The sequence below is a fragment of the Danaus plexippus genome, chromosome 28 (genome assembly GCF_018135715.1).
Source record: "Danaus plexippus chromosome 28, MEX_DaPlex, whole genome shotgun sequence".
In the NCBI taxonomy this organism is placed as follows: domain Eukaryota; kingdom Metazoa; phylum Arthropoda; class Insecta; order Lepidoptera; family Nymphalidae; genus Danaus; species Danaus plexippus.
Genome location: NC_083556.1, coordinates 643,858 through 670,527, shown reverse-complemented (window position 1 = coordinate 670,527; position 26,670 = coordinate 643,858). Strand labels below are relative to the sequence as shown.

At 32.4% G+C, this 26,670-nt stretch overlaps 4 protein-coding genes across 4 annotated transcripts; all 4 read left to right on the top strand.

Moving 5' to 3' along the window:
• On the top strand, positions 1 to 13,131 carry LOC116776300 (alpha-1,3-mannosyl-glycoprotein 2-beta-N-acetylglucosaminyltransferase). Its single transcript, XM_032669459.2, has 9 exons — positions 1 to 513; positions 7,197 to 7,321; positions 7,698 to 7,911; positions 8,104 to 8,182; positions 8,632 to 8,781; positions 9,667 to 9,757; positions 10,255 to 10,359; positions 10,613 to 10,777; positions 11,164 to 13,131. The coding sequence occupies exons 1-9, from the start codon at positions 234 to 236 to the stop codon at positions 11,275 to 11,277; spliced, it is 1,323 nt and encodes a 440-aa protein (XP_032525350.2). The 5' UTR covers positions 1 to 233; the 3' UTR covers positions 11,278 to 13,131.
• A 994-nt stretch (positions 13,132 to 14,125) lies between these two features.
• On the top strand, positions 14,126 to 15,964 carry LOC116776215 (adenosine 5'-monophosphoramidase HINT1). Its single transcript, XM_061525420.1, has 3 exons — positions 14,126 to 14,287; positions 14,789 to 14,900; positions 15,771 to 15,964. The coding sequence occupies exons 1-3, from the start codon at positions 14,174 to 14,176 to the stop codon at positions 15,929 to 15,931; spliced, it is 387 nt and encodes a 128-aa protein (XP_061381404.1). The 5' UTR covers positions 14,126 to 14,173; the 3' UTR covers positions 15,932 to 15,964.
• Positions 15,965 to 16,627: 663 nt separating this feature from the next.
• Positions 16,628 to 19,997, top strand: LOC116776108 (translin). Its single transcript, XM_061525433.1, has 7 exons — positions 16,628 to 16,815; positions 16,970 to 17,057; positions 17,221 to 17,317; positions 17,557 to 17,672; positions 19,142 to 19,224; positions 19,315 to 19,406; positions 19,846 to 19,997. Exons 1-7 carry the CDS (start codon positions 16,738 to 16,740, stop codon positions 19,976 to 19,978), a joined length of 687 nt encoding a protein of 228 aa, XP_061381417.1. The 5' UTR covers positions 16,628 to 16,737; the 3' UTR covers positions 19,979 to 19,997.
• Positions 19,998 to 23,569: 3,572 nt separating this feature from the next.
• LOC116776387 (cytochrome P450 6B2-like) lies at positions 23,570 to 25,514 on the top strand. Its single transcript, XM_032669585.2, has 3 exons — positions 23,570 to 24,678; positions 24,836 to 25,089; positions 25,263 to 25,514. The coding sequence occupies exons 1-3, from the start codon at positions 23,570 to 23,572 to the stop codon at positions 25,439 to 25,441; spliced, it is 1,542 nt and encodes a 513-aa protein (XP_032525476.2). The 3' UTR covers positions 25,442 to 25,514.
• The last annotated feature ends 1,156 nt before the right edge of the window (positions 25,515 to 26,670 follow it).

The window sequence follows — 26,670 nt, the reverse complement described above, 5'->3', positions numbered from 1 at the left end:
TAATAATATCATTTCGTACCGCGATATCGAGCCGTGTTCTATATTAATTTATCAAATTAATGAAAAATAACCATAAATAGTTATCAGATTATATAATATATATACGGCATAAAGTAACCAAAATGCACATATAGCTGAATTTAAAATACAAATGTGTTCCAATATAAATTTAATTTTACGACAAAAGTTTTGTATGAAAATGTTTTGAGTGGTGTATTAATATAATTGTAATTATGCGTGTGAATCTACGCAAAATCATTTTAATAAGCGGTGGATTCATCTTGCTATGGCTTGTCGTTTCCTATTCCTCGTTTTTCGTTCCCGTCTCAAAGAAACGGGGAAATATTGACAAAATAGAAACAGAATTAGACAATTTACAAAATAAAATGTTAGATCAGTTAAGTGATAGCTATAAATTGTTAGATAAAGTTAAACAGCATCTCAGGAAGACTGATCATCAAGAGATTTCAAAAGATTCACCAATACCCGGGAACCGAGATGGTTTTGTACAAAGTAAGTACATTCAATAATTAGGACACTTTAGAACTTAATTAAAAAACTTTTGAATACGAAACTTTATTTGTGACCACTGCAATGGTAATATCTTATATATAAATATAAATTAAGACATCACAAATTACCGGCTAACTTGTTAAAGTTATAATTTTTTTATAAACTGAAACAATATTTGTCATAATTTAGTTTCTATATAGTTTTTCTATGTTTGAACTGCTATCCACACATTTTTAGGAATCGATAAACGAAATTGATTGAAACAACATATATTTCACTATCTAATCAATGAGATAAAAATAACACACTAATTAATGCAGCAACATTCTAGTATCGATAAAAAAATTATGCCTTAAATGTTACTTGTACCTAAACAACATTTATTTACCTGTTACATTAAAATTCCGTGGCATCAGTCTAATAGCAAGTCACCCGCACTTATATATTAATAGTCATTACTTTTAAATCTACTACAAGTGAAAGTTGAAATTTAGTTGAAAATCCTATTATTTGATGTTTTTCTTAACATTTCATATATATATATATATATTCACCAGTCGACGAATTCTGGCTCAAACCTCGTCGCTCTGTCTACATCATTTGCCGTCCTCGTGGTCCCACTATGTCTCTCTCAATTCTTTGCGACCACTTTCCGGAGAATGTTTGCTTATGTATAAGTTAATTGGGGTTAGAGATTATATTCGTACTATCAACATTTACCGACTAACAAATATAATAACAATGGATGCCATTAAATTATAAATCATTTTAATCCTTTTCTTATATATTTCTTCATTTAACCATTTTATAATACAGTATAGCTTTATATAAAATTGTGGATTTTTCTTATGCATCGGAACGGAACAGTACAATTCATACTCGCTGAAAGTTTTGCCTACCTCCGTTTCTGTACAATTATATTTTGTGTATCTTCAAGATAACGGTTAATGGACTGATAAAGAGATAGTGTGTTTGCGACCACCGGCTTGATATCAAATGGCTGGATTGAGTCAAGTGCTGTCCAGAGAAAAAAAAAAATAGTCTTGCAAAAGTTTTAATAGAAAAATGAACTATATGTATTGATAAATAGTAATATAAATATTATAGTGTAAGTTTTGCTGATATATTTTATAACAGTCACTTCATTAAACACTCATAGATACTGAAGAGTGACACTTAGCATAAACGGAAAGGTAAATACTTTTCGTCGTACAAGTTTATAAAAATATATACATATTTTATCAGGAAACAAATTTAAATATACATATATATATACATATATTGAATTTTATATAAAAGAAGTATTCTACGATTATTTACGTATAAAAGTGGCCAAATAATCTTTTTATATAATATTTTTTACTCTTACTAAACGTGTGTTAAAACTCGACACGCGTAGTTCCAAGTTTTTCGTATTCACATTGACACTAAATTACGAGAAGATTACGAATGGACTGTAAACTATGTATTTAGTTTAATAACGAAAACTTGTGATCAGCCTATAGGAGCCCACAGCTGTAAAAGGCCTCTTCTCACATGGAGAAGGTTAGAGCATTAATCACAACGCATGCTCAAGGCGGGTTGGCGATTTCAGTCTTATAATTTGAAATTATAACTCTAGGTTTCCTCGCGATGTTTTCCTTCACCGTCTGTCAGTGGTCTCTATATATATATATAAATGTATATTATTTTTTAACGACTAAGGTTTCTTACCTTGAAGAAGCCTCTCAGCCGCGTGTTGCAATGAATATTAAAGTATTTTCTTTTAAATTGTCTATAAGCATGTAGATTTTATTACGTCCAGATATGATCCGATTTCGAAAAAAGAGGTGTATGCGTACATTTCGTTTTTACATAAAATTTTTGTTGGATGGATTCTGAATACTGTTTTTCTGTTAAGTTGATTATTGCTACATGTTTATAGTAATTTTTTTAATTTATATGTTATTATGACTATACTACCTATGCCCGCGGCTTCGTCCGCACGGTATCTATGTTTATTTTTTATTTATATATACTGAATTAATAGTAGCTCATTTTACTCCTATTACATCAACTACCTGTCAATGAGAGTCCCGTATAAATCTGTCCAACCGTTTCAGTCATTAGCCGGAACATACAGACGAACAGACAATTTTTTTTAAGGCTTAAAAAGCTTCTATTTTTATATAAGAAACAGACAATATAAGTTATTTTGTATATATACACTTTCTATTTAACATAAAATATATAATAAATATGAAAAAAAATAGATGATCTTACGTTTGCAAATGCGTTATACTATTTGCAACCTGCAAGACGTTTAACATAATCTTAGGTTCTTGGAAATCAGTTACATAAAATGATCTTAATATATGAGTAATACTAGTTTTTGCCCGCGACTTCGTCCACAATAATTTCACAATTAGTAATATATAGCTTTTACTCGCGACTTCGTCCGCATTATATAGTTTTTTTTTGTACAGTAGTATGAAAAAACCTGAGCTGTACTTTTTTGTACATATATTTGAATTGTGCCGAGATGGGATGAGGCCATACTGAGTGTTATTGTCATAGGTTATGTTAGGTTAATACATTTTAAGAAGAATATAAGATAAATTACTGCAATACATTTTATATACGATGTTAACATAATGAGATCTAAGATTTTCGCGAGTACTCATTTAAATGAAACTAGTGTTATTCGGTTTTACTACGCGGATTTTATTATTTAAAAACTACATAATCCCGACCTTTCGGTTTCTTTGCAGCAACCGTGATCACGGGCAGACGAGGTGTGAATGTCTGTCAGTTGGTCCTTGTTATTTATCATCTACCGCCATCGATTTCTTAAGTTTTTCCTTCTTTGGCCAGAAAATTATTTTTTCCCATGGGTTTGAATTGTTTTCCCGCGTTCAAAAGTAACTCATGTCCTTACTTAAGTCTCAAACTATCTCCTTACCAAATTTCATTTAAATCGGTTCAGTAGTTTAGGGGTGATTGAGTAACAGACAGACAGACAGAGTTACTTTCGCATTTATAATATTAGTATGGATATACGCGTATTCGTTCGTATTCCTCGTCGGCTTTTTTCATTTAAAAAATCAACTATAACCCATTGACTCGTTAGTTTTATTTCACTTTACAATCTTATTAATCTATTTTACTTATTAACTAGCATGTCGTATCTCAAATTAAGAATAGAAATTTTCTATACGCTTGTTATAAACGTTGACATTGGCAAAATATTCCACGATTCCAGTGCGTGTGAAGCCTTAGTTTATAAAACGTGGGCTAATAATTTAGTTGGTGTAGTCAGATTAATGAGTTAAATTATTATAATGTTTATGTGTGTATGTTTGTTGATGTAGAAAAATAGTTACACAGCTAGCCGTAGCGCCGAGAGGGATTTTTTAAGGAGATAAGACTTCCAACTGATTATAGGCATATTTTAATGATATCTAAGATTTTCGAATGTACTCATTTAAATGAACTATCGGATACTATGCGTTTTTTTAATTTTATATCTACATGACCCCGAAGTTTCGGTTCCTTTACAGCGACCGTGGTCACGGACAGACGAGATGACAGCGTCTGACGCGGAGCGACTGAAAAACAAATTTCCATTTGAATACCCATTGTATTTATTAAAACATAATCTAGTCGCAAGGTCTTGTTTAGTTGGCTGTGCATAGTTATATTGTATGAGCTATTTTCTGACAATAATTATTATCTGTGGACTCGTTTTGAATCTCTCCATCTGTACACTAGTATGTTTTTTTTTATCAAACTATAACTAAATCATAATATATATATTTCTAATACTATTTATATATGTACCATAACACCTTTCACATTTTAATTTACAGAAAAAATATATATATATATATATTTAATTTATTAATTATGATTGAAAATGTATATCTCCTATACTATTAAGGTAGTTGATATTTAAAACGTTAATATTATCATATCTCTAGACTGAGTCTAGACTAGTACTAGATCAGTCTAGACTGTTTACAAATAGTATAAGAAATGTTTCTAGTACTTCAGTTTTAATTATTTTTTACAAATAAGTTATATTAGCTGATAACTTTAAATAACAAATAAGAGAATTGAATCGGCTAAAACTGATCTATAAAAAATAATAGATTTTTTATACTCCTATAGGGCAATCAATGATCTTTCATTTAAAGTATAAATATCTAATAAATATTTTACAACACAATATACAATGGGAATATTTATGTTTGTGTATTTTCTCAAACTCCCGCCATATTTGAATGTTTACCAACCGTCAGTTGTATGTGAATATTGGCGGCACTGTAAACATTGATCGGATGTTGTAAATTCTTCCACTGTTTTGATATACTATAATGTGAGACCAAATTGTCTATTTTGCTGTACACGATCATTCAAGTCTTTGTATATTTTATATAACAATGATTTTTTTTTTCTATTAATATGGCCTTATTCCATGCGATAACGAGCACAGTATATTCTGCCAATGTCGAGTAGATAATAATATACGTAATAACAAATGCCACCAATGATATTATGTCACTAATGACATTTAAAGTATTGTCATTTGAATATTTTTTTTTTTTTTTTTGTACGTGATATTGACAGAAAATATTGTGCCAATTCAGCACGTTATGCTTATAAATAAATTAATTTACACATTTTATACATCTATTATATATGTGTTATATAAAACTGTTAATAATTTTAGATTAAATATTTTTTAAATTCGATTGTAATCGGTATATCCGTTTCCACGCGGAATAATATGAACATAATTTTTGAACTTGTTCGTTGTTTAATTTAAAAGAATCGCAACGTTCTAAAATAATAATGTAAATTAAAAAATTAATAAAACCCCCGACCAAAAAAAAGTACGCACTAATTATGACAAAAGGCTAGTGTTTCAAATGTCAGATCCCACATATGCTTGCGAGCAAACTGTGCGTGCAACATTCCTATCACACCTAACAAACGACCTGATGACCTCGAAGACCTGAACCGATTTCCACCAAACATAGCTAAGAACACTCTCGACGGATGTACCTTTCAAACAAAAAAAAACCGCATCAAAATCGGATCATCCGTTTGGGAGCTACATTGCCTCAGACAGACACACACACACAGACACGCCAAACTTACAACACCCCGTCGATTTGCGTCGTTTGTTAAAAATAAAATTGTTTATTTCAAAGTACTTCTGACAGTTAAATCCGGAACATTTAGATTGAATTGGTCATAATTTTCAAAATTATTTTATTACTTTTTTTTTGTTGAAATCATTTGTGATGTAAAAATAATACAAAATAATTCTGAATGAAGGTTGGACAAATTAAAAAATGAATTCAAACATCATCATGAAAATGCTTCATAATTGAAGCCTAATCTGTAAAATTTGTATAAATAATGTCAAGAGCATTTAATATTAATCAATTAAGTTCGGAATACGAGAAAAGTCATAGGAATTTACATAAGTGACTTCAAATAAAATTATTGACTGAAGATATATATATAGTAAATTGCAATTTTTACGAAAATTTTAAACATATATAATATTGTTATATGGAAGTTATTTTTTATAACAATCAATGAGACCTAACAGACCTAACAACGTCATCCAACTCCCCATACAGAATTACGAATTTCAAACAAAGTTCCATCAATATTGGTTCAGTATTGAACGAGTTGTAATTATAGCTTATATAACCTTAATGTATTAATTTTGCTGATAATCCATTCAGTGCCTTGTCAATTACAAATCATTCTTATCTGGCCATAAAACGCCACATGGCGTGCAATAAAACGTTTATTGATTTTTTATCGTCGAATAAGATTAAAAAATTATTCAATACAAAATTTTACTCGCAAACATTTTTGAAGAATATATATATATATATATCGATTGACATCGACACTGACATCTGACATTGACAGCTGACATTCACATCTTGGCTGAGTGTAGAGGGAGCCACGAGAGAGTGATTTGCGGATTTTTTCCCCACGTCATTGTTTAAAATAAAACTATTAAATATTGTTGATCATTATAATGAAGAATCTGAATAAGTAAAGTTAATTTTAATTCAGTACAAAGTACACCCTAGGAAAGCATGAACATACGTCACCAATGAATCATAGTAGGCATAATACTAAATATTTCTTTGCTCATATTTTGTTCGAAGACACTTGTAAAATATTATCACATCAAAACTGCTAGGAAATGTCTTACTGACGAGCATTCAGTAGAGATACGGTTGAAAAGTCTTCTACCTTATCCCCAGTCTCCATACAGGTCTTTCCATTAAAAGCCCATAAATCTGTTGACACATAAGTTCTATTTTCTTGGACACTATGAGATGCCGATCTTCCGATTCTACCAAAAACAACATCAAACCTCAAATCAAATCAAACCAAATAAAGTTTGTCGTGTCAAGCATTCCAGGACTTGTATAGTAACACTCCTCGCGAACAAATCGAATTTACTATCTATAAACTAAATGTTATTGGAATGATGCTAATATAATCGGATTATTATTACTATTTTATTCTTTATTGAACTACGTACTCCCGACGTTTCGGTTACTTTGCAGCGACCGTGATCACGAAAACGAGATGAGAAAATATTAGTTTCATTTAAATGAATACTCGCGAAAGTCTTGGATCTCATTATGTTATAAATTTTTCAGCTGGCAAGGGTCCTGTCCTGCCGATTTTAGTGATAGCGTGCGACAGAGTCACGGTCAGGAGGTGTTTGGACAATTTAGTGAAATTCAGACCAGACAAAAATACATTTCCTATTATTGTTAGCCAGGTAAGATATCAAGAAAAGATACTATGATTTAGTTAGCGATGTACAAGTAACTTTATTAAGGTCCTGGTTTATAAAAAGTTAACAAAGGCCAATCAAGATAAATAATTTAATTGATAAAAATTGTTTGTCAATGATTTTTTTTTTCCAACTTTATTTGGCTGTATTGATTGGTTGGTATATACAAATGGGTTCAGAATCCAGTAACAATTTATATATATAATGTATAATTAAATACTTCAAGTCGATTAACTACGTTTAGTTCAGTCCATCAGTTGAATATTTACTTCTTAAGATAATATTAAGCAATGATGGCCTAAAAAATTAATTTTACCGACATTCAAATGAGTTTTAATATATTTCTATGCTTTTCTCGAAGGACTGTGGCCACAATGAGACCTACCAAATAATAAAATCGTATACGGACACCGATCCTACCATAACGGTAGTGAGACAGCCAGACCTGTCAGAGATTCCTCTCACCAGGGCCAAAGTGAAGTTCAAAGGGTACTACAAAATAGCGAGGCATTTCAGGTTCGCGTTGAACTACGTGTTCGTAACTCTGAAACACGAGGCTGTGATCATTGTTGAAGGTAAGCGTTCAAGACTACCAGCAGATGGTACGTCCTAGTGAAAACAAGTCATGACTTGAAAATAATGAAAGTACTAAAAAGTTTTTTATGTGATACATAATAGCGTTCAGATTTATTCGAATGAAAGTTAGGAATTGCTACCGTCATATCCTTATAATATTACGCTCTAATTGTAATACGATCAACTCGTAGATGATCTGGACATTTCGCCGGACTTCTTTGAATATTTCCTCGGGACATACCCTCTGTTGTCCAAAGATCCGACGATATGGTGAGTATTTCTAAACGTTTATTACAATATCCTCATTCATTTCCTTCAAACCAGGAAATTTGCTAAGTAACAAAAAGTTAGGACATTTTTTTTGTACGCCATGCTGACGTCACTACCACTACATCCATCTATTATACGTCACTATGCATATAGATTTCTGTTTCTATCGCCCTAGTAGAGTATTTGGTTGTTTATGATAGTATTTACATTATAGTTAACTGTCCTATAACTAACATTAGTTGCTAATTTTTTTTTATTTGTGTATTCTAACATGATTCCCCTAAATATTGTCAAATTCTCAAAACATCTTAAAATAAATAGTCGTCAGGTCAGTGAGTCACAAATTTATTGCCCAATCAGTGAACCCCCTATATATTTCCGACTACCCTCAATTTACGTTGTAACATCCTGTACAATCAAACCGAACCCTAATAAACGTCAATGAAAAGGTGTATATCAGCGTGGAACGACAATGGAAAGAAGCAGTTAATAGATCTATCTCGGCCGGAGCTCCTTCATAGGACGGATTTCTTCCCAGGACTTGGATGGCTCCTGAAGAGGGAGACCTGGTTACAGCTGGAACCGAAATGGCCGCAAGCGTGAGTAGCATAATCTTTACGTATAAATTAATAGTCATATATATAATGAGATCTAAGATTTTCGCGAGTATTCATTTAAATGAAACTAGTATTATTCGGATTTACTACGCGGATTTTATTATTTAAAAACTACATAATCCCGACGTTTCGGTTACTTTTCGGTTACCGTGATCACGGTTGCTACAAAGTAACCGAAACGTCGGGATTATGTAGTTTTTAAATAATAAAATCCGCGTAGTAAATCCGAATAATACTAGTAGTCATATATATATCTAATTAATTAAAATAATAGCTTTAATAATACATTTATCCATGATATGACCATTATACTTAACCGAAAAACTTCTCCTGTCTGTTTCCTCTGGCTGAACTCTGAAGCCATTTGACCGAAGTCGAAAGAAATTTATTGGCAGATCAGTATCGACAATAGCCACTAACTATTATGTCATAGGTGATAAAGTATTTGCCTGTTGTTTTATTATCTTGGCGTTGAAATAGTGAAGAAAACTTATATACAAAGCAATGTGAGAATAAATAATGAGACCGATTTTTAACGGCATATTTTCCAAAACAAAGATAATCAGCTAAACTCGCAACAAGGCATCTGCACATCTACGTTTAATGGCTTTGAGAAAACGGAATAGAAATAATATAGAATCATAAAGTTGAATTTAACAATCTACTGTAGTCCCTGCCAAATATTCAAAGATCTTAATTTTTGAGTACCAAGTGACTCAATGGGTTAAATCTCATGCAATCTCTTCCGAGCTATGGACCCTATCCGCCTTTCTTCATCATTCACACTCCATCGGTCCGGAAATTCAAGGCGCAAAATTAAAGTGATAACCAGTCGTGAAGTGCATCAATACTTAGACGTTATTACAGCTTCTTTGACGATTGGCTCCGTGACCCAGAGAACACACAAGGTCGGGCTTGCATCAGACCGGAAGTATCAAGGACGTACAGCTTTGGAAAGGTGAGTAAACCCTGTCCAACACACATCCAATGGTACTGACTATGAAAATTCTTATGTCAAAGTGGACCAATAGACAGGAAAATAACATAAATTTAGACATTTCACTGCCATTTGACGTGGCCTTTTGTACCAATTCTTGATATGAAGCTAACTGAAGATAAATAACCCATCCCTTCTCTTAAAATCTGATACTTAAGACCAGTCAAAATGTCTATCAATATAGCAAGTTACTTAAATATTTTGTTCAGTGAACAAAACGTCTTTAGTCCATAGGGAGAATGTTCAAGAAGAATAGGTTCAGAGAAGCAAAAATAGAAATTTATTGTCCGCGGTCTTTTTCACGAAGAAATAACAGCAGTGTATATTCTAACAACAACAATATCGCTAACCCTATTTCTAAACCCTGCTTAAATCTAGTTCTACGTCTATGATTCGTGTGCTGGAGCAAATATTCCGATATTTAGGTTGTAAATCAACTGTGAGAACTTTTCCTTTAGGTGGGCGTCAGTAAAGGACTGTTTTTCGATATGCATCTGAGATATATGCAGTTGAACATGGAATACATAGAGTTCACCAAGCTGAACCTCACCTACTTACTTAAGGTGAGTACAGAACTACCTTCAATTCATCAAATCGGTCTATTTTGCTCATCAGACCAAAGACTGGAGCTGGCGAATATGGTATTGAAAATCAACACCAAAAACCCATTAAAAAAATTCAGCTATAAACAATAAATCACGTATATTGTAAGTGTATCCACATCTTTAAAATTATTCTCCTGCATTAATGAATTTATTATTCCAATAGAATATATGATGAACCTCCAGAACATCGTTCAACTTGATTTATATACAGGATGTTTACGACGATCACCTCACGACGCTAGTGGCGTCACTTCCGGAACAGACAGCTGAGGAGGCGAAGTCGCGATCGGGAGTCGAACCCGTTAAAGTGACTTACACCAGCGCGAAAACCTACCAGAAGGCGGCCAAGAAATTAGGACTCATGGATGATTTTAGGGTATGTTTATATTATTTTTTTTCAAACTACCCACATTACGGTTTAAGTACTCAAATTTATTTGCTCAACATTACGGGATTGCTATTCTTTTCTTTTTCGTCTAAATTCTTTTTTTAATGAAATTCTCATTTGGAAAGTCAGTCTTAGATATCAAGAAATAGCATAATAATGTTTTACACGTTCAAGATCCAAGAGGTGATAAAAAAAACATTTACTTAGCCGACTCAATTGCATCGGTGGTGATTCAGTTAAAACTGTGACTGCGAGTTGGATAGAAAAGTTATTATCTCAAATAATGTTTGATAAGCCAGTGTTAAGTGCTCTAAATAGAGGTGTGTGGGGTATATATATGTATGTATATATATAAGTTCTGTCCTTTTCTACAGAGTGGCATACCTCGTACAGCCTACCGCGGCATAGTGACGTGTTACATCCAAGGAAGAAGAGTTTACCTCGCGCCCGGGTACCAATGGACCAAATATGACCCAACGTGGGGGTGAAAGTAACCCCGCCCGGGGTAAAAACGTCACCAATTACCCCGGTCCAGGGTAATGACTATCGTTACCCATAGCGGCTGAAATTTTACTAATTACCCACAGGTGTTGATGAATAGAGACTACTGCTAGGCATTGGGTGGAATCTACCCTCCGGCTATATAGTCATTTATATTTGGACACGTTTTCATATACTAAACAGAAATGTAAACAAAAAAATACGACTGGAAAGATATTTTCTTACGTTGTTGCTGTTTATAAAGACGGAGGAAAGTTATACAGCTGTCGAACATATATTAAGGCTTAGACAAACGTGTGATGCGAGGGCTCAATATTAGTTCAAAAGTCACTTCCCTTTGGTAGAAATTACGAAATAAATTTCACGTAAAAATGTTCAGTGAATCAGTATGTTAAACCTCGCGTCTAACAGAAGTTACGGAGTGACTGGCGCCCAAAATTTTTTTACTTTTATAACAATTGTAAATATCAAATAATTAGGGAAAAAAATATTAATAAATTATGATAAAATGATTCTAAATGAAAGTAAAACGATCGTGTTTTCGCGTTCGGAAACTTAAAAACTTTAAAATTATTCTTGTTGTGACGCTTTTTTTTTTTAATTACTCGTAAACTATCCTCCATTTTAAATTTAAATAAATACTATAAGGCTGTGAACTCATTATATAATAACCTCATCGCTATGTAAAGACTGACACACATGCAGGCATTGATTAAACAAACGTTTTCCTTTAAAATCTATTCCTTAATATAATCAAAATTATGCTTGCCATTTTGACAGTTGCTTTATTTTAGCGCGAATTTATGACAGATTAAAAATGAATATGCGTACAGACATGAGGTAATATTATCTGTGTAAAAATAAAATACTTATATTAAAAAAATATATTAATGTTTTGTGGCAGCTAATTAAATTTCAGTATATATATATAATTTACGTTTCTACATTCTCATTGTAATATTAACAGAAATTGTGGTATTTAAACAATATATACGTATTCTTTTTTATAACACCACAATAAAACTGGCTTTAACATTAACATTTCATCTAAACTTCCCACAGAGCTACATAAAGTTATATACAAAGCATTTAATTCTTAATTTATTTTACGCCATACACGTACAATAATGTGGTTACTTTGTTAGATATTGTTTATTTTTAATATGTAAATTATTTTATTGATATATTTTAGATTTATTTAATCTATGTTACATTATATTAAGAAACCGGTAGAACCTTTACGTATATTAAGGTGAGGCCCAGGTACAACACTAACAATATGATGCTAAGATGCATTTGTTATTAGTAAATATTGCTTTTATATTTTCTAAGTTAACTGTTGTTCTTTAATTTTTTTGCGCCAAATTTAATGTTTTAAACTTATATATATTATCTGTGACTCGGTATTCCGACAACATTATTCTATAGAAAAAAAAATCTATAATAATATAATTAAATAGTAACAAGTGCTTCTTACATATATTTTTTTTACTGATAACGCTAAAATTTCCGATCCCGATAATTAATTTGTCTATACAAAATGGGCATTTGAAAGACATTTGTAATGATACTTTTTTAAACCCATATAAATATTTTAGGTTGTCCGCCATATTGTAAATTCATTGACGTTATCGATCAGTGTTACCAGTTCTAAAAAGTATCGTATGGCCTCATCTTAAATATATTGTTTATCGTTTCGTAAATCTATTTAATAAATATAATTGTTAGCTTTGATTTTTTTTTATAAACAAGCGATGTACTTAAAATGGTTCACACACGCACGTATATAGATTTTGTAAATACAGTGTTATGTTATATAAAATATACATATGATCTTGTTATATATTAGTTTCATTTTATTATAAAATACCATAAAATTTCACGGAAGGCGCTAAATAATAAATAAAAATTTTTTTTAATTTTATTAATTTTAGAACCTAAAGTTGAACGTCATTATTCCAATGTCTATGTTTGATATCTTAAATTGGATATTAGTTATATTTAACACTTTCATAGTCTCGTTTTCAAACCTCATAATGCTTTTTACTTCCAGGCCAATAGTCGTTAAAACAATTGAAAAACCCTACCAAGAATGTTCTGTAATGTTTATTATGGCAAGGAAAAGGAAATTAAAAAAGTTTATTTAATAAGATTTATTTTAACAATCGAGTCTATAGTATGAAAATGATATTTCGATGAACCCTTTAGTTCAATTTCTAGTATTTCTTAAAACCAAAAAAAAAAATCAGTTTAGATCTTAGGTTCTAACTATGAAAATTAATTTTTGTTTTCCAAGTGTGAAATCACTATAGCAGTTAAGTCAAATCTTCGTTGCATCACTATCAACGTAGATAAATATCTATGTCCATTTTTTCGACAATTCATAAATGTTCCCATACTTGACTGTAGTGTGATATTTTAGGTTGAACTTTGTCTTTCTGATTTTTTCTTCTTGCAACATTGAACAATTAAGTTCGAATTAATTTGCGATTCTTCCTGTCATAGTTATTTTAACGGCAAAAATCTAATATTATGTCCTATGTTGGTGGCTTGCACTCGATGAAATAAAAAAATAGAATAAATATATAAACATAGAATTATTAAAACTGCGGAAGATCTTAAATACAACCAACTTCAAAAGCCTTCTTTAACTTAAAAGTTTTGTCTCGATAAAATAATTATGAACTAAATTTTATACGACACAGCGTAATGTGATTAAATTTTCATATATAATTAATAAATACTTGCATTTTTGCAATATTTAATAATAAAAATATTTAAAAGCTACTATATGTTCTGTCATATAAGACATTACTGTGTCAGAAAACTGAAATTAGTTCTAACTTCAAAAGAACTATCAAACTGAGAAAGTGCCTGCAAAACATGGCGGCCGGTGAAGTGGAATTAGCGCAATCTGCATCCCAAGGGGGTGATACTATATTCGGGAAGATTTTAAGGAAAGAAATACCTGCTAAATTCGTTTACGAAGACGATCAGGTAAAGAACATTTATATTATTTTGATCAAGAACTTGCCGGCCGGTCGCTATCAGCTGACTTTTATTTTAACCTTTACGCCGTTATAATTAGATATATCCCACTATTACTGCAATTCCTAGGTCTATTCTAATTTTCTTCATGATAATTAAAAATGACTGCTTTTACGCCCAAATATTTTTGAGAAAATATTTAAATTTTCAATGTCATTGAAATCGATATATACAAAAAAGCGACTCTTTTTGGTACGTAGGCATCATTTTTAGGATATGTTACTTCATACACATATTCAATTTGTTCTTAATAGGAAGATAAGAAGAAGCTTTACTATACCTTAGTAAACTTTCCTTTCTCTCACTACATACAGAGAGTATTTCGTTTACTTAAATTTTCGCACATCGTAATATCAACGTCAGTCCTTGAATGGAAAGCTGTGTACTGTCTGTTTGTAGTTTGATGCAGTCTCGTAGTAAGGGTACTATTGAATAACTTGGTGTTTTCAGTGTGTAGCATTCGATGATGTGAATCCTCAAGCACCGACTCACATATTGGTGATTCCTCGGAAACCAATCCCCCAGTTGTCCAAAGCCGACGATGAAGATGAAAAACTCCTCGGTAAATAATTTTTCGTTCCAAATTGTATGACCCTACATCAATATTGTGTTTTCATCTATATATGGTATACAAATCATATAAGATTTATAAACAAGAAATAGTTTAAGTCAAAGCCTTTTGAATGCCTTTGTTAGTATTAAATAACATTGATTTGATACAAGAGATTCAATATACCAAAATGTCTATGGTTCTAATTTTTTTTTTATTCATACAGATTATGTAATATAACACCATAGATACTTTTTGGTACTTTATTGCAAGATGCTTATGATATCATGGTTCGTAAGACATGTTAAAGTCATACATAATCTGGGATATATAAAAAAAATCTCACTGATATATATTATTAATGGAGTCATTATTAAAGACTTAACTAAAGACAGCGCCCTTCTTCTGAGGTGGAAATTTTGGTCAGATATTTAAGCCATACTCCTCGAGGAAGTTGATCATATTTTTTTCATGGCTTATAACCGATAACAGATTTCTCATTGTGTGATATGTCGCATCATTGTATTTTTGTGTGAGAGATAGTTTAAGTACTTTGGGTGGAATTTTTAACATAAACTGATATGGACTGAACATTGTAATGAATAATGTGATCCAAAACGAAGCCACCACCCTCAAGTTGGAGTGGGGAGGAGCTTGGACGGTGGAGGTGAGCGTTTAACACGCGTTAGATAGGGCCCTTAATCATATACCCAGGTTGTAAGTCCCAGGCACTGTTGAAGCTCTTCTCCCTGCAACAATGGACCCAGTACTTACATGGTAAATCCATGAAAAGCTGAGAGGTTTCATCCCATATCTAAAAGATTTGTGTATTGATAAGTCAGTATCTAGACTATTCTGATGAATGATATTTTGGTCATATAGGCCATCTCCTGCTGGTAGCTCGTAAAGTAGCTGCTGATAAGGGTTTGGATAAGACTGGCTTCCGTTTGGTAATAAACGATGGTAAGAATGGTGCTCAGAGTGTCTACCACCTTCACGTCCACATCCTGGGAGGTCGCCAGATGCATTGGCCACCTGGTTAAAACTGTTAAATAAAGAGTATTGATTGTTAAGAATGTTTTCATTTCTACCCTACCTACCTTGGTTTTTATGATACAGTCAACAAGCAAACAAGTTTCCGTAGACTTTAATCAATTCTTATGCTGACCAAAAAGCGTCAAAATTTTCCCTTAATATGGGAATATGCTAAATATACTTACAAATTAGTGTTAGGCTATAATTCTATCAAAACAAGGATTTTACTTTGGCATTTACATTAATTATTATGGTAATAAAAATATGGTCATCCACTTATAAACCTGAACGAAATCGGTTAAATTCTTCTTATCCGAAATATCTAAGAGATTATGTATTTATAAATGTATATAGCTTTCTCTGAAAAGCCATGAATTTTTGGATTCAATTAAATATTGTAGAATATTAATATATCGCCTGTATATATAATAAATTTAGCGTTAAGGTATTTTTATTTCAGATATACTAAATATATTTAAAAAATATATTGTAATTCATAATTATAATTTACCCGATCAAGCCGTTAGGCGTTAACTCATTTCGGATTGTTGCTGCTAATAATCAAAATCTAACGTGAATTTTAATTCGTGTAAAATTAATTCTATTAACTAAATTTCTACTATTAAAAAAAACTGTATAATAATTTTATTAATGGTTATCATATTTTGTATAATTATACTTGTATACACTGTACTTATTTTTAGTCTGTACTCCATAGACATTTCGGTACCGGGAGGTTCATGTTGATGCCGTACTCGTAAATAAAAACAGTCAATAATAAACAATTATTATTTAGTTGAAAGAAATAATAAAAATGAGTTCAAACCATGTTGTTAATTCGATATTCAGTGAGTTTCAGAAGAGTCTAGACTCTGAACAGGAATTGCGCGAAGTGAGTTATACTTCATAAGTCTTATAATGCGATTCTTAATAACATTATTTGCATCCGGATGTAAAGTGTTTTTATTAATGCTAATAAAAATAATTATAAATAATTATTTCGCTGTAAATTTTTAAGTTTATGATGACTCACATTGTAATTTTAGGTTATACGCCAGATTTGTAAAGAAATTGATCAGATATCTCGCGAAGTGACAACAGTCCTCCAAGTAATACACCACAGTGACGCCGGTAGTGAGTATTTCTTTGTTATTTAACATTAAATAAGAGAAAGACTTATATAATTATAAAAATGAGTCAAAAAATATTTCAATTACGTATTAATTATATTTAGTGACAGCAATGTCATTTATTCTTACCAGATACATTGCAGTGCATAATCGTAAACTAATTCCAGTACTGCCAGCCTGTCAAAAGGCCCGTGAATTATTTGAAAAAGCCAATGAAGGCTACCAGAGATTGAAGACAGCGGTGCCAGCGACCGACTTTTATAAGTATGGTGATTATATTACTATAAAATCACATAATAATTTTATTATCGATTTTTCTTCTTATTTAACTTATAAAATAAATTAACTTCACTCTTACTGCCTGTGTTCATCGTCATACTTTAAACCAACAGTTTGTAGTTATTCAAAACCTGTTGATACTATCATAACAATTATGAGTGACTGTAAACTGTCTGTTTATAGTTACCAAGGAAAACTGATAGTAAGGTGTTATATAATTTCAGGTATCACGACCACTGGCGTTTCACAACACAGAGATACTGTTTCTTAATATCACTCACAATCTGGCTGGAAACGGGGATTTTGGCTACACATGAGACAGTGGCGAGTATATTAGGAGGTAATGTCTTGCTCTTAGCTGTTAACAGTCAGTTAGGAGTCAAACCTTCTAAATGACTAGGGCCTGTCCAGAACTAATATCAATTCATTCTTGGAACGTACTTCGAAGACAGCCTTTGTAGGTTCGTTTCAAATTTGGTTAGGCAGAGAGAGGAGTTTGGACAGTGGAAGTGAGTGTTTAACACGCTTTAGATAGGGGTCCCTTTAACCTACACCTGGTAGGCAAGTCCCAGGCACTGTTGAAGCTCCTCTCCCTGCAACAATGGACCCGACACCCGCACGGTGAATCCATGGAATGCTGGTTCCTATACATTTTTACCGATGCTACTTATTGTTATCACTACAAAAACCACTAAATAGATAATGAGATCTAAGATTTTCGCGAGTATTCATTTAAATGAAACTAGTATTATTCGGATTTACTACGCGGATTTTATTATTTAAAAACTACATAATCCCGACGTTTCGGTTACTTTGCAGCAACCGTGATCACGAGCAGACGAGGTGTGAATCACAAAATCCGCGTATTAAATCCGAATAATACTAGTTTCATTATCTAAATAGATTTTCATAAAACTACACAACAACACAGCTTAGTTATCAAGATAAAATATAGTTAAAAATACTCACAATCTCAAAAAAAATTATTATACAAGTAGTACAATTAAGTTTAAACACTTAAAGTACCAAATTTTTGCCCAACACAACAAAAGTGGGTTACGTACAAGATGTTTTAAAATCACTGACTGAATATCAATTTTCAATTTAAATCTCATTTTAAAAGAAACATTTTTGTCCAACTGGAGTATAAAATCTCCAAAGGCATTGTTCATCTGTTGATTACGCAAATCTGTTTTTAACCGACTTCAAATAGAAGAGATTGTGTTATTCAACATGATAACAACAGACATTTAATCATTATAGTCACTTTGATACGCCATTTTTATATCTCTAGATCGCTAAAGACATCGTAATAAAGATCAATCAATTGATTACCTTATTAGAATGGTTAAGGGTATCATAATTAAATTCACTGAGCTTATCCGGATGAAACTTTTGAAATATTTCTAAGATAAACGAAAAAAAAATTGTCTCGACCAGATATGAACTTACGACCTTTACCGGCCGTTACGACACTGAGCAGGTGCGATGTGTGCAATATAGAGAAATAAGTTCTCCTCTCATTAGTTATATATATCAGAAACTAATTCTTTAGTGTTTCCAGAATAGAAACTAAATAAAAACACAATATATTTCTCTTTATCTATCTATAGCTATGAGAAGATGTAAAAGTTTTAGTGAATTTGATACAGCATTTATTTATGTTAAGGTCCATTGTAAAGCAAGAATTAAACAGTGTCTATATAGTAAATTTTTATACATACTGTATTTATGTACACACACGCACACACACATATATATATATATATATTGTGTGTGTGTATATTAAAGGGGTTATTTAATTTTCAGTGAGTGCAATTGAAGAGAAAGAAGGCTTTCATCTTGATATTGAAGATTATTTGGTCGGCTTATTGCATTTATGTTCTGAACTTGTAAGTATTACCTAGTATATATATATCAATTTACTTTACATGTAACTTGTCGGTCTTATATTAATTATCATGTATGTTTGTCTGTCCCAGTCTCGGTTGGCCGTTAACTCGGTAACAAGAGGTGACTATGAGAAGCCCCTTCAAATATCCAAATTCGTTATGGAGCTGAACGCTGGGTTCAGGTAAAATTTAATTATTTTTTAAACTTAACTTTCTATATTACCTAAACATACCAATTGTAGAGTTTGATTATATAATTAACTGTTTGTAAGGTAAATACAAATATCTAACCTTTAAGTCGTTGTGGCCCAGAGGTTAAAGGGCCGCCTCTCATGCTTGAGGGTGCAGGTTTGAGACCTGGCCAGTACCAATGCGATTTTTCCGAGCCATATGCACTGTCTAAGAGTATTTAAGGAAGTGAAGGAAAATATGGCGAGGAAACCTGGATTTATAATTTCAAATTATAAGTTTGAAATCGCCAATTCAGAGATGAGAAGGGGCTTTTGCTCAGCATTGATCTCCGATAGGCTGATGATGATGATGATGATGATATAATCTTTGAGTTCTATTGGTACAGTTAAATCCTATAACTATGATATGTTATGTGTGTATATTTTATAGATTGTTGAATCTCAAAAACGACCATCTCAGAAAGAGGTTCGATGCTCTGAAGTATGATGTGAAGAAGATCGAGGAGGTGGTGTACGACCTGAGCATCCGGGGACTGCTCGCTAAGAATGAAGATGCTTCTTAAATAAATATATAAAATTAAAGATATTTTGCTTTTATTTAATATATATATATATATATGTGTGTTAATTAATATCCTATAATGTATATATATGTACGTATGTATATGAATGTAAATAGATTACATTTATTTCAAGCTGGTTGTGCCCCGATTTAACGTTTTTTATTATCATTCATCTTAAAACAAATTAATATTATTTCTAAGTAAAACTAATGTATACCACTCCTTATTACACCAGCTACTTGACAGTGAAAGTTCCGTTAAATTCTGTCCAGCCGTTTTACAGATTAGCCTGAATAAACATATGAAAAAATTTGTAAATAAAATTGGTCTATGAACTTTAGTTTAAGTAAAACGTGACTTTTGAAACGTTACAAACAAATATACTAACTTTACTTAAAGGAATATTCAGTTGGATATCTAATTCTTTGTAAGCGAAACACTGGCTTCGAAGACCGAAGCGTTTGTCATCTGCAATGACAAATATAGATAATGTTTTCAAATACAATGGTACTGTAATTATTATTAAGAGGAAAAAACAATTTTGTTATTATACGTTATTTAAAAATGGACATTTAAATAAACTACCTTTATTTGACAATTTATAATTAATAAAGTTTGTTTTTCCCGCGTCCGCGTACCGTCCCTTCAGTGTTGCCTGATTACGTAAATTTTATTATTCGCGAAATATGGCTGCTATTTAAAAAATTTAAGTAAAGAATATTTTTCTTTGATATATAAATATTTCTTTTATATAAGTCGCAATTTTATGTATTTTTGGTTTTTAAAACCTATTCCAAATTATATATATGTTTTACTTAAATTTGATATTCACTACATTGTCACTAAATAATAAGTTTGGATAGTTGTTTTTTTTTTGTGATTATATTTTTTTAAATGTATTTGTTATGTAAAATGTATAGGTTATCATCGCTTTAAGACTTTAATCATAGGTTTAGAAAAGCAAATTTTTGGTTAATCAAAGGCCGCCCTTTTCTTTTATTATTCTAGCTACACTGTCTTCAAGTTTTATTTATAATTCAATATTATACAAACTACAAGGTAAGAGTCAATTGTCTTCCATTGAGTGCGCTTCATATACTTACGTCTACATTTCTACTTACCGTTAGATTAGAGTATAAAGAACATTCTACATCTATTTAAAAAAATCTGCTATTTAGTTGAGGTAAAAATTAGTCAGTATGTCAAAATATTTATATCAATTATAAAAGTTTGAATAGCTCTTGGGGGCGAATGAAACTTAAAATATTTAATAAAAGTCAATTTTACAAAAGACGCATATGTTTTATAAAATAAACCTCGCAGATGATAAATTTCAACTACAGTACTTCATTAAATATTCAATACAAGCCATCGTGAAGTGTATTTGGCACAAGTGTACTTTATGGACAAAGCGTTCCCCGTTTCTCAATAACCATGTCATAATGTGCCACTATTTATGAATGAAAAACTAAGCTCTACCTTTTTTTTTTTGTTAACGCGGTGAAAGGTTTTATACCTACCCCTCCGTCTAAGGGAGACGGAGGATCTTATGTGGGATTCAAGGGCCAGAAGGGCCCATGCTACCCACTAAAACACCAGCGGTCACTCACCGCCTCCTCACCGTCTCCTCACCGCCTCGTGGATCGACGCGGGAATCGCTCAAGGCATGCATCCGCGACGATCCGGCGGCAGGCCGCGAACGGCCACCTCCCCCGAGGGCTCACTCCACATGACAAGGAGCGTCCCCCCGCCTGGCGGGCTTGCTTAATCGCGAGAGAGTTAACCCCTTACCACTCCCACCCAAGCCCACGCGGCCAGTCTCCAACTACCCACCGCCGAGCGCAAGCGTCCAACGGCAGACAGAGCGGAGACCGACCATCAAGCGACCCGGTCCTCCGAAGAGGCCCGAGTTTCCGTTCACCGCATTCAGCGGCGAACCCCACCCTCGTGACTGATTGCACCGGTTACCCGGTGGGCGATGGGGTCGTCACGTCCCGACGCCAAAAACTAAGCTCTACCTATCTCGGCCTCTGTCGATTTATAAACAAACCTATCAGCGTTGTACGTAAATTTATTAAACGAGTTAAACCTATTACAATATATATTTAAAATGTAATATTTTAATTATTTAAAAAAAAAACACCAACTTTGAAATCTACCGATAGGTATATTTATTACTTCGTTTTTTAAAACAGTGTTTCCTATGCTAATCGAATCAAACGTACTTATTCCAATGGATCAAAAATCAATCAAAAGTTTCTGTGTCCCAGAGTGTGTTGCGGATTTTTCAATGTTTATGGTATATTTCCGTTTAAAATCCATTCCATACTATCTTCTCAGAAACGAAAATATTATATTTTTTTTCCTTTAACATGTTTTATTTTTATACAGCATCGCTATTATGATTACAAGCAACTAATGAATGAAATATGTTCTTGTTTATCTTATTTTACACATAAATATTAAGAATTGCAGCTACAAGGTTTTAAATAAAATATTATCTGAATTAAACAACATCTTCCGTGTAATCTTCAGTCTACGTGACGTTGGCTGAATGCATCGTGCACGTTTTTGTACGATACAATGTAGGTCACAATAAATTATTTTCATTTATTTAAAATTTTTGTACTGAAATAATTTAAAATATAATTTCTCTTAAAATTATAATAGTTTATGTTTACTATTAAATTGTCTTCGCTCAAAAGTGTTATTAAATTATTTTAACTTTTATGTTGACAGAATATATTAAATTAAAGAATATTATAATAAAAACAAAAGTTTTTCTCAGAATAATGATTTAGCTAATAATTAATATTTGAGTATTGATAAAAGTTTCTGTTTGTCCTAAAACCTTTGACATGACAGTTTTATATTGTTTCAGTGAAATACTCTTTTCCCGGGCTTTTATTTTATAGAACTCTTTTATATTATCTGTGTACATAAGGAGTTCCCAACTCGTATTAACTTTACTTATCGAATCCGTTAAGGTCATCGCAATTTTAACATAACACAAAACATGCAGGTTTCAAAATCTGAGTGAATAATTATAAAAAATCATTTATTTTTCGGTCATTGTCACCAGATTACATGTTATATCATATTCACTTATAGTCATTATAACCAAAGTGAAAATGACGCTAAAATCTTTAATTCAAATCAGTATTAATACTTCCGCTGATATTAATTTTAAGAACTATTAATTATATCGTCACTAATTCACGATAAACAGTTGCTATCTTAATATTTAATTAAAACGTAAATTGTGGAAATTACAAAAAAAACGTCGTTTTTGTCACATCCTAAGCCAGTTTTAAACCGAATTTATAAACAATGTTACTACATACCTCGTAAGTAGGACAGTGCGACGTTAAATAATACCTACCTACATTTATCCAAAAGTAAAATTAACTTTTGTATCAGTTAACAGATTTATTCATATTTGATATCAGTTATTTATTAAATTTAGTAATATCAAACGATAAGAAATACTATCAGAAGTGATAAAAATTTCAAATTAATTAGGTAATCTCCATAACCTGTACTTCTATCCGGTTCCTCGCAGCAGGACAACGTGTTTGAGTCCACAATAAAATGATTTTGCTAATAATTGGCGTCCTGATAATAACCTTGTACTTTTACGGTACAAGGAATTTCGATTACTGGAAGAAGAGGGGCGTTCCGTACGAGGAGCCTCTGATATTTTTTGGCAGCAATCTGAAGCAATTTATCGACGGAGTAAGCGTAACTGAAAGATTCGCTGCGCTATACAACAGGTTCCCTGGAGAGAGATTCGTTGGCTTCTTCGAGGGCAACGACCCAGCGATCCTTATTCGGGACCCTGAATTAGTCAAGCATATACTGATAACAGACTTCAAGAACTTTTATTACCGAGGTCTGAATCCAAACAGGCAAGCCATAGAACCGCTGTTGCAGAATCTGTTCACATCCGAGGGTGATGTGTGGAAGTTGCTAAGACAGAAGCTAACGCCTACATTTTCGAGTGGCAAATTAAAGGCTATGTTCCCTCTGATAGTGGAGAGAACGGAAAAATTAGCGAAGTTAGCTGAAGGTATGGCTGAGACATGTGATGAGCTTGATATCCGTGATCTGATGGCTAGATACACCACAGATTTCATTGGGGCATGCGGTTTTGGTATAGACTCAGCCGCCCTTAACGACGAAAACTCAGATTTTCGAAAACTTGGCAAGCGTATTGTAACGGTAACCAAGAGAGACCATTTCGTGTCGCTTCTAAAAAGGATGATGCCGGTTTTATGCAAGGATTTACACTTTTTGGCACCAGAAATCGAAAATAACACCGTTTCTATCGTCCAGCAGATTATGGCGCAAAGGAATTATAAGCCATCAGGCAGGAACGACTTCGTGGATATGATGTTGGAGCTTCGAGAGAAGGGGAATCTGGTCGGTGAATCGATCGAGCACAGGAATCCTGACGGTTCACCCAAGATCGTGGAAATAGAATTGGATGATCAGTTGATCGCTGCCCAGGTGTTCATTTTCTTTGTCGCCGGTTTCGAAACTTCTTCATCAGCCAGCAGCTTCTTGCTCCACATGCTGGCTTATCACCCGGAAGTACAGGAGAAATGCCGGAAGGAAGTCGACGAGGTGTTGAAGAATCACGGAGGGAAACTGTCCTTCGATGCTGTGAAGGACATGAAGTATCTGGAAATGTCCCTCAAGTAATATATTTCTCTTGTGACGTCTAATAGATTGTATGTTATTGTAAAAGATACCAAACTTGCTGGTGGTAACCTTCAATGATCAGCAAAATAATCTTTTATTATTCTATTAAGGTTTCTTTTATATTTGTTCTATAGACATCTTAATAATTCACAGGGAAAGCGTCAGGTTCTTGACATCTCCTGGCTTTTTGATTCGTCGGACGGTCAATAAATGCACTCTACCGGGCACCAACTTCACGTTAGACGAAAACATGGTGATGATAGTGTCATCGCAGGCCATGAATATGGATGGAGAGCTTTTTGAGAACCCTGAGGAGTTCAGACCAGAGAGATTCAACCCAGACAACATTGGTGACATCAAAAAATGCACTTTCATGCCATTCGGCGACGGACCCAGGTCCTGCATTGGTAAGTTTTACACATCACATAACATATAACTAAAATTGCTCTAATTACTAATGTTAGGCAGTAAGATTCGTTAATATGTTGAGAAGATATTAAGCCTTTATTAATTTTTGTCAACTTGGGCTTTGTCAACGGTAAAAAATGTAATCTTTTCATGGTCATATATATTTTTCCAGGTGAGCGACTTGGAATCATGCAATCTTTGGCTGGAGTGGCCACAATTTTAAGTAAATTCACGTTGTCTCCATCACGTAGCTCGTTACGTAAGCCACGTATTGATCCGATGTCCACAATCGTTCAGACTGTTATCGGAGGACTGCCACTGTCACTTAAACGTAGAAAAGATATCTTATAAATAAGGCAGCTTTCAATAAAATTATTATTTATTTATTTTTTATTTTAAAATTCAATTAAATTATTATTATTTATTATTGTTTTTTCTAAGGTTTTAAAAATTCATTCTTACAATTTAAGGACTAAGTTTTCTGTTTTCGGCTTCACGGTTTATTGCAGTTAATAAAAGAAAACAATTTTATAATTGTTGATCGTAACTTATAAAATGTGCTCAAACACTTAATATGTATATATTTTTTTAGCAAGTGTGTAAATGTTTATAAAAGTTACATATATTGATTTAAATAATAAAAAAAAATTGTTAAGAAATTCACGGTTAATACATAATTATAATATTGTAAGATAATGCAAAAACATTATTTTATTTAATTAAAATTAATCACATATTGCATTCGTAAGATGCTATCTGGCAATCTTGTGTAGATAAAAAAAAAATTACGTTATACAAAGATTTGTGTCAGGTGATTATCGTTTGACAGATTATTAATCTTTAAATAAAGATTAAAAAATCAATCACTCACTTCACATATCAGATATCTGTATCTATAATTATTTCTCAATCGATGCGGATGTTGGCTTGAATTTATTTATTATTTCTGATTCTAATTTAAAAAAAAATAAGAACCATGGTTGGATTTTATACTTGTTAAGATTAAATAAAAAAAATCGGGAATCATACGCGAAAATATCGTTTTATTTTGATACCCTTTTTTTAATATGAAATACAAGTTACTGTTAGTGTTGGTTGGTAAGGTTATAAGGCGGGTTTATAATTGACGTATATACTGTACAATTACCACACGTTTCCATGAAACTGCACACGGAAAGATTTAAGTTTTCATTCATAAACCTATTGATAGTATCGAATCTTTAACACGATTGATATCTCTTAAGACGTTAACTATTTTGTCGCTAAATGAAAATAGCATCATCATCATCATCAGCATCACTGCTAAACGAAGGCCTCTCCGCACATGGAGAAGGTTAGAGCATTAATCACCATGCCTGCTAAAATGGATTGGCGATTTCAAACTTATAATTTCAAATTATAAATGCAGGTTTCCTCACGATGTGTTCTTTCAACGTCTGTCATTTGTGTCTATATACTCTTAGAAAATACACATGATTCGGAAAAATCATATTGGTACTTGCAAGCTTTTCAACCCACCCGCACACAGGCACACACCAAATATAAACAAATCAACACGTCAGATTGATCAGTACCCTAGT

What these genes read in the sequence shown, in the direction of transcription:
- LOC116776300 (XM_032669459.2), top strand. Translation starts at nt 234, where the DNA reads ATGCGTGTGAATCTACGCAAAATCATTTTAATAAGCGGTGGATTCATC. An exon ending in TCCAAAGATCCGACGATATG is followed by an intron (nt 8,183 to 8,631) that starts GTGAGTATTTCT and finishes GTCAATGAAAAG; the next exon opens with GTGTATATCAGCGTGGAACG. An exon ending in GAACCGAAATGGCCGCAAGC is followed by an intron (nt 8,782 to 9,666) that starts GTGAGTAGCATA and finishes ACGTTATTACAG; the next exon opens with CTTCTTTGACGATTGGCTCC.
- LOC116776215 (XM_061525420.1), top strand. Translation starts at nt 14,174, where the DNA reads ATGGCGGCCGGTGAAGTGGAATTAGCGCAATCTGCATCCCAAGGGGGT. An exon ending in TCGTTTACGAAGACGATCAG is followed by an intron (nt 14,288 to 14,788) that starts GTAAAGAACATT and finishes TGGTGTTTTCAG; the next exon opens with TGTGTAGCATTCGATGATGT. An exon ending in TGAAGATGAAAAACTCCTCG is followed by an intron (nt 14,901 to 15,770) that starts GTAAATAATTTT and finishes TTGGTCATATAG; the next exon opens with GCCATCTCCTGCTGGTAGCT.
- LOC116776108 (XM_061525433.1), top strand. Translation starts at nt 16,738, where the DNA reads ATGAGTTCAAACCATGTTGTTAATTCGATATTCAGTGAGTTTCAGAAG. An exon ending in AGTGGCGAGTATATTAGGAG is followed by an intron (nt 17,673 to 19,141) that starts GTAATGTCTTGC and finishes TTTAATTTTCAG; the next exon opens with TGAGTGCAATTGAAGAGAAA. An exon ending in GAGCTGAACGCTGGGTTCAG is followed by an intron (nt 19,407 to 19,845) that starts GTAAAATTTAAT and finishes TATATTTTATAG; the next exon opens with ATTGTTGAATCTCAAAAACG.
- LOC116776387 (XM_032669585.2), top strand. Translation starts at nt 23,570, where the DNA reads ATGATTTTGCTAATAATTGGCGTCCTGATAATAACCTTGTACTTTTAC. An exon ending in TATCTGGAAATGTCCCTCAA is followed by an intron (nt 24,679 to 24,835) that starts GTAATATATTTC and finishes AATAATTCACAG; the next exon opens with GGAAAGCGTCAGGTTCTTGA. An exon ending in CGGACCCAGGTCCTGCATTG is followed by an intron (nt 25,090 to 25,262) that starts GTAAGTTTTACA and finishes ATATTTTTCCAG; the next exon opens with GTGAGCGACTTGGAATCATG.